The sequence below is a fragment of the Nelumbo nucifera genome, chromosome 3 (assembly GCF_055504915.1).
Source record: "Nelumbo nucifera cultivar China Antique chromosome 3, China Antique-T2T, whole genome shotgun sequence".
In the NCBI taxonomy this organism is placed as follows: domain Eukaryota; kingdom Viridiplantae; phylum Streptophyta; class Magnoliopsida; order Proteales; family Nelumbonaceae; genus Nelumbo; species Nelumbo nucifera.
In genome coordinates this window covers 37,250,120-37,257,338 of record NC_142651.1, presented here as the reverse complement: position 1 = coordinate 37,257,338, position 7,219 = coordinate 37,250,120, and the positions used below count along the sequence as shown (strand labels likewise).

The 7,219-nt window shown below is 40.9% G+C and overlaps 1 protein-coding gene across 2 annotated transcripts; it reads left to right on the top strand.

The window, feature by feature from the left end:
• The first annotated feature begins 249 nt into the window (after positions 1-249).
• LOC104593607 (putative lysophospholipase BODYGUARD 3) lies at positions 250-3,764 on the top strand. Of its 2 annotated transcripts, XM_088899574.1 has the most exons (5): positions 251-713; positions 860-1,428; positions 1,542-1,873; positions 1,969-2,168; positions 3,173-3,764. In XM_088899574.1, exons 2-5 carry the CDS (start codon positions 990-992, stop codon positions 3,498-3,500), a joined length of 1,299 nt encoding a protein of 432 aa, XP_088755700.1. In that variant the 5' UTR covers positions 251-713; positions 860-989; the 3' UTR covers positions 3,501-3,764. The 2 variants fall into 2 exon arrangements, with proteins under 2 accessions (XP_010251849.1, XP_088755700.1); XM_010253547.3 differs by having other exon boundaries at positions 250-1,428.
• The last annotated feature ends 3,455 nt before the right edge of the window (positions 3,765-7,219 follow it).

Genomic DNA, 7,219 nt, shown 5'->3' with positions numbered 1-7,219 from the left:
AAAATTTTGGACTTTGGATATATACATACATCAACTTAGCTAGGCTAGCTTCCATTACGGTAACACTACAAGTCTAGAAGTACTGATGCTGTCACTTGGAATAAACGAGCTTCCAGTAGTAGCCTAGGGTCAGTGAAAGGTGAATAAAGGTGACTTGAAGTCTTGAATTAATAAAAAGAAAAAAAATGTTTTGTTAATATTTGACTGAAGAAATATTAGAAATCTAGCCTTGTAGTTGCGAGACAGAATTGTTTCGTCTCCTGGAGGTTCAACCACCACCTACTCCTCCGCCTTGGCCAACAAACGGTTTTAATGAACAATGAATTCATTGTTCTGCTACTTGTTAGTACGTGTCAAGTCAAGCCCTTTCTCTTTTGTGTATGCACCATCTTCCTCTCCCTCTCTCTCTCTCTCCACACTCTCACACACACACTCCCACATTTTTAAGACCAGCTCTCTCACACACGCTTTCCCGGGCCGGAACTTCCATTTTTTTGTGAAACAAAAGGAGTGTGTGTATGGTTGTTTTATCTCTATGGCCGGTCTGCAGAGAGACCCAAGAACTAAATACCGGCTTCTCTCTTATTAGTCTTTGGGGTTGAGGAAGAGAGGAAGGGTAACTGAACAGAAAGGCATTATTTTGTCGCTTCCTCTTGAAAGATATTGCAAGTAATAGTAGGCAGGCCAAGGAGCAATTTGCCTTATACCGTTTTGTAAGCCAATCTCTCCCCCATCACCCACAATTTTTTTTTTTTTTTGTAATTTGCTCTCCAAAGACAGAGAGTGAAGGTTTCTTCATCTTCTTCAGTTAATCTTGTACTGAGTGTTTGAGGTGGTGGGTCTGTGAAATGGATATTAGGGGAGCGACGAGATCCTTGTTAGTGTTAACAGGGAGGGTGATCAACGACGTAGTGAGCTTCATTGTCTTCTGTTTTCTCGACCTTCTTGATGTCCTCCTCTGTTTTGTTTACAAGATTCTTGATTTCTTCATGGAAGCCGAATGGAAACCGTGCTACTGCTCGTCGGGCAAGGAAGCCATTACGAGCAGCGGTAAGATCTTGGTCTCCGAACGCGGAGAGTCGAAGATCATTTCCCTTAGTTCGACTAAGCTTCAGTTGGAGGACATCTCAGACACCCTCTACTCGCGTCCTTCTTTGGTGTCGGAGATCTCTAAATCGACGATAAAGGAGCTGAAGCGGCTCAAGATTGACGGCACGACGATCCGGTCCTCCGAGAGGATCAAGAATGGAACCCTGAGGTCGACATTCACGATTAACTCCACCATTGTAGATATGTTACAAGAGAAGATCGGAGGCCAGCAGTTGCATCCTGTCCCTCGGTGGTCCGACTGTGACTGCAGGGCGTGCACTTCCTGGAGCTCTTCCTGCAAAGAGACGTTATACGTCCGAGTCGAAGGACCAAGCAGAGGTATGTATGTTAATGGCGGCTTTTTGAAAAGAAAAGGAAATGACGGTTGATACACGTTTTCCCTGTATGTTTTAATTACGTGTTTTCCGTTTCTGGGTTTGAGATAACATCAGAAGACAAGGCGCGAGAAGACGTGTTGTTCATTCATGGCTTCATCTCATCTTCTGTATTTTGGACTGAAACACTGTTTCCCAACTTTTCGGACGACACGAAGTCCTCGTATCGGTTGATCGCCATAGATCTTCTGGGGTTTGGAAGGAGTCCCAAGCCAACGGATTCCCTCTACACTCTAAGAGAGCACGTAGAAATGATCGAACGGTCAGTGCTGGAAGCGTACAAGGTGAAGTCATTCCACATAGTGGCTCACTCCCTGGGCTGCATTCTAGCTCTCGCCATCGCCGTTAAATATCCCGGAGCTGTCAAGTCCTTGACGTTACTTGCCCCGGTATGTTTCTAAATCCCTATTTTTTCCTTTTGTTTTCAAATAATGAAATACGAATATTAAATTAAACCCATGGTGACGGAAAAAAAACGACGCAGCCATATTTTCCGGTACCGAAGGGAGAACAAGCGAACCGGTATGTGCTGAGAAAGGTGGCACCCCGGCGGGTATGGCCGTTGATAGTATTCGGTTCTTCGATTGTTTGTTGGTACGAACATATTAGCCGGACCGCTTGCCTAATCGTCTGCAAGAACCACCACTTCTGGGAATCGCTCACCAAACTTGTCACCAGAAACAGGTAACCCAACTTTGAAATTAAAACTCACTTAATTACACCTTGCTTCTTCTACTTACTAAAGTGGTGGTCTTTATTAGATTAATTGCCAATTTTTGGATTCTCTCACGTACGTCTCACGGGTCTCAAATCCCAACTCGAATTAATACTTGGAGCTTGAAATTTTACATTTTTCAATTAAATTGGCTTATAAATACTAGGGGGATGTGGGCTGGGGAGAATTGCTTGGAAGTAGATGCCTAATTAATTCAACCTGAGAATGAATTAAATAAGCGATTTGATGAAGCATCTTAACGTACACCACACATGGGACTTGAATTACTTTCTCATCCTTCACTGTTGATCAATAATTATATACTCAAGAAGTGCTAGCTAGGAGAAACTCTTTAATGGAGCTTAGCACAATTAACATATATTATGATATTAAACATCGGATAGCTAATTAAAAGGATGTGATTTGTTATAGAGTAAAGACACTGTCTGTGTCTGCAGGTTTTAAATTTTGAGAATGAATGGAATCGCCCAAGGGCACTTTTTTAAAAAAGAAGAATGAATATATGCATCATCCAGGAAGTTTCCCACTATATAATATATTTTCATATACTTCTTTGGTTTGAATGGTAGTCTTTTCTTGCAAAGTGATGTGTTCAACAATTTCTTGAACGGTATTGATATAATGAATATGCCCCATTTGAAATGTTCATGATCGTACACTTTGGATTGTGATTAAATACGGTTGGGTTAGTAATTAATTGGTAATGTAACACCCTTGATAAAGAGTGATAGATGACCAGAAGCTGATCAGGACAGCAGATTCCAATTTTGCCAAGTTGGAAATAAATTGGGTTTCCTATTTCGCTCCGTCTGCTTTTATGGTCATCAACTTTTGTGGATGGTCTGTAACTCTGTATATGTCTTTGTGTAGATGGAGGCTTCTTTGTTTTTTGTCTTGTGTAATTTTTATTTCATTGATTAACATGGAAAAGAGGTGTGTGAAAATTTGACAGGATGAGAACATTCATGTTTGATGGGTTCTTTTGCCATACCCATAATGCCGCATGGCATACGTTGCATAATATCATCTGTGGCACCGCCGGCAAGGTTGATGAATATTTGGATGCCGTCCGGGATCAGCTACGATGCGACGTCACGGTATTCCATGGAAGAGACGATGAGCTTCTCCCAGTTGAGTGTAGCTACGCCGTTCAATCAAGGATTCCCCGAGCTGATGTTAAGGTGATCGACCGGAAGGATCACCTCACCATTGTTATCGGTAGACAGAAGACTTTTGCTAGGGAACTTGAAGAAATTTGGAAAAAATCGTCAAGTGGTTAAGTTTAGAGCCACAGGAGAGACGATAGGGTATGCATAAGAGGGATTAAGTAAAAGAAGCCTAGAAATTAAAGTAGAAACATCCCGATCATGATATCGATCTATTTATTGAAAGATAAGAAGAAAAAAAAAAGAAAAAATTACAAGGTACTTGAGATTGGCAGGGTTTTCCTTTTCTTTTTGATTGTTTTTATTTACCCCTTATTATCTCTTCAAGTATGAAGTCACAGCTTGGCCATGTGATTATTACCCATAAATTCCAATTAATGTGAAGTGTTTAGTGATAATTATCTTGTTAATTTAAAAAGGGAATATGAAATTAAACCACCAGTTTAAAATATTTTATTCACTCTTCATTTGTCTTCTTCATATAATTTCATTCACTCTTCATTTCTTCTTTTTTTTTTTTCTGATGACTCCAAATAACTTGATTAATTAAGAGTACTCTCTGTGCTTGTGTGTGTTTTGAACCGTGCTTGAACTACAATGTATTTCCAATCTGTAAGTCGCTGAAGCCATTAATACTGGCTTCAAGCGTTAATAATAATGCACTGTATATGATGTCAGAAACATTCAGAACGGGTTCTGCAATAAATGTAAGAACAACTAATAAGCCATGCAGTGGGGGTTCTGGAGTCTAATTTATCTACTACACATATTATTGATTACCTTCTCCTGAGTCCTGGTATGTAAGGGGTTGTCTTCTCCCAATTTCAGCTCTTGCGCGTACAGCGCTCAGCACACACCGTAAATTATCTGCTCTGGGATTCTAAATAATTCACTAGGCTGCCTTTGCCTTTGCCATCACTTTTAAACAACTTCAAATAATATGCCTGTATGCGAAGGGATGCGAGAAACCAATTTTGTTATGACTACTGGATCTTATATATACAAGCTCTTTGTTTCTTGATGGGGGGAGAGTTGCGAAACAGTAACAAAGCCAAAGAACAGAATTGAAAGAGGTAATTGAGTGGTGAACCATCAGAACCAAGCATCAGCTCGTGTTGTATTTATACTGTATTCAGTTATATGTGAAATAAAGTTCTACAGGAGGTGAGAATGTACAGATAACTATGGTATCTGCTAATGTGATATACATGCTTCTGATACGTATTTAACTGAGTTACATATCTTTATCATTATCCTCAAAACGTGTAGCTTGGATCGGAGATGAAAAACTCATGGAATCGGTAAGGCTTTTGTGAGCTTCTTTTTGAGAATTAAATCACATAAGAAGTGAAAGCCAACTTCTGAATGTTTGGAGTGTGCTCGAAACAATAGATGAGCAGCCAAGTGTGTTGCACCGACATTGTCACACCAGGCTATCGGAGGCATCTTCGAGGAAAATCCTATATCAGTCAAGAGGGATTGAATCCATATAGTTCTATTATCGAGTTGGCTAGTGCTCTGAATTCAGCTTCAGTGCTGGAGCGAGCTACAGTAGCTTGTTTCTTGGCACTGCATGCGATGAGGTAGGATCCCAAGTACACATAGTACCCACGAGTAGATTTACGATCGTCTGGACATCCGGCCCAGTCGGCATCACTCAAAGCATGTAACTAAAGAAATGATGCCAGAGTAAAACGAAGACCAATATCCAATGTACTCTTAAGATAGCGATGGGTCTGTTTCACATATAGTGAGGATCAGTGGGAGCATGAAGAAAACGACAAACGTTGTTGACGGAGACTAGTAAGTGAAACATATTGTAGTGCTCCAAGTATGCTCCTATATTCTGCTGGGTCCGGAAATGCAACACCCTGAAGTGATGACAACTTGCAAGATGTTGACATAGGAGAAGAGATGGGTTTAGCGCCAGCCATCCCATTACACCATAGGAGATCTAAAATATAACAACGCTAAGATAACATCATCTCAGTAGATGTACAATAAGTTTCGATGCCCAGAAACAAGTGTAGGTGAGCCAAATCATTTAGGTTAAAGGTGTGCAAAAGTGACGCAATGACTTGAGAACAGCTTGAGAAGAAGACCCGGTGACCAAGATGTCATCAGCATAAGCAAGAATAAATATGGTTACCTAACCCCGTTGATAGATAAACATAGAGGGATCAGTCTAAGAGAACCAAAAGCCAAGATTGATAAGTGCTTCACTCAACCAAGAGAACTAGGCACGTGGAGCTTGGCGTAAACCATACAATGCCTTGCGCAGTTTACAAACATGTGTAGGCTTGGATGGGTCTTCGAACCCTCTGGGTTGTCTCACATAGATGTCTTCGTCCACAAAGCCATTTAAAAATGCATTATTGATATCAAGTTGGCATATATCCATCCATGTGAGACTGCTAAAGCAATGATTGTATGCACCGTGACTGGTTTAACCATCGGACTAAAAGTATCAAAAAAATCAAGTCCCAGCACTTGATTGAAACCTTGACTACAATGCGTGCCTTGTGACATTCTATGGTCCCATCAGATTTACGTTTAATTTTGTAAATCCATTTGGTGCCCATCACATTCATCCTCGGTTGATAAGGAATAAGATGACAGGTATTGTTGTCAATAAGAGCACAATATTCTTGGTGCATAGCATGTTGCTATAGAGAATTCTTGGCTACAATAGAGTATGTGGTGGGTTCACATTGATCCAGACTGACCTCGGAAAGGAAAGCAACTAGAATGGGGTACTGAGAAGTCATCTTTGCAAGGGAGGCTGCATAACTCATCGATCTTGTGACCATAGTGTGGGTGCGTTGTGGAGCAGGAGCTGGAACAGCTGGAGTAGAGTCAAGTAACTCTTGAACTAGTCTAGTGCATTGTGGTGGGCCTGAAGTGGACGATGGACTAGAGGTAGATTTTGTAGCAGTAGAATTGGATGATTGGATTGGAAAGTCAGATGGTGACATAGTAGCCTTGGCAACTATAGAGGTGACTGAAGAGGGAGGAGATGCAGCATTCATCATGGAATTGGATAGAGTACCGAGTGTGGGGCATGTAAATGGGCTGGCTACTCCACCTGTGGAAGAAGAGACACCATCAGTATTTTCACGAAAAATAGAGGATTGGGAGATATTGGGAAAATAGGCCTCATCGAAAACAATATGCCAACTGATGTACTCCTTGCCACAGGCAACATGAAAAGCACCTGTAACCCTTATAAGCAGCATTGTATCCGAGAAAAATACATTGTTGAGACCAAAATTCAAATTTATGACAATTGTATGGCCGCAATAATGGATAACATGTACACCCAAAAGTCTTGATAAAGTTGTAGCCTGGAGGTCAATGAAATAACAATTTGTATGGAGATCCACCTTGGAGGACAGACAAAGGCAGACTATTGATCAAGTACACAGAAGTTTGTGCAATATCAGTCCAGAAGGAAAACGGAAGAGAGGACGAGGCCAGTAGAGATAGCGTAGATTCAACAATATGTCGATGTTTCCATTCAACTGTCCCATTTTGTTCATGAGTGTGTGGGCATGCCAGTCAATGTGAAATACCTTCAGAATCTAGGAATGAGGAGAGAGAGAGAGAGAGTATGTGTGTGTGTGTGTGAAACTCCCCTCCCCAATCAGATTGAAAGCTGTTGATTTTAGTATCGCTCCACATGTCATTTAAAATGCGAAAAGGCATTCATGACTTCAGATTTCTTAACAAGAGGATACAACCAAGTAAATTTGGAATAATCATCAATGAAAATGATATAATACCAGAAGCCTTTATTAGATAAAGTTGGAGCTAGTCCCCACACATCTAAATAA

Bases quoted from the DNA above. Each gene is read 5' to 3' on its own strand.
- LOC104593607 (XM_010253547.3), top strand. From the start codon at position 849: ATGGATATTAGGGGAGCGACGAGATCCTTGTTAGTGTTAACAGGGAGG. The intron at 1,874-1,968 runs GTATGTTTCTAA...AAAACGACGCAG, and splicing joins CCTTGACGTTACTTGCCCCG to CCATATTTTCCGGTACCGAA. The intron at 2,169-3,172 runs GTAACCCAACTT...AAAATTTGACAG, and splicing joins AAACTTGTCACCAGAAACAG to GATGAGAACATTCATGTTTG.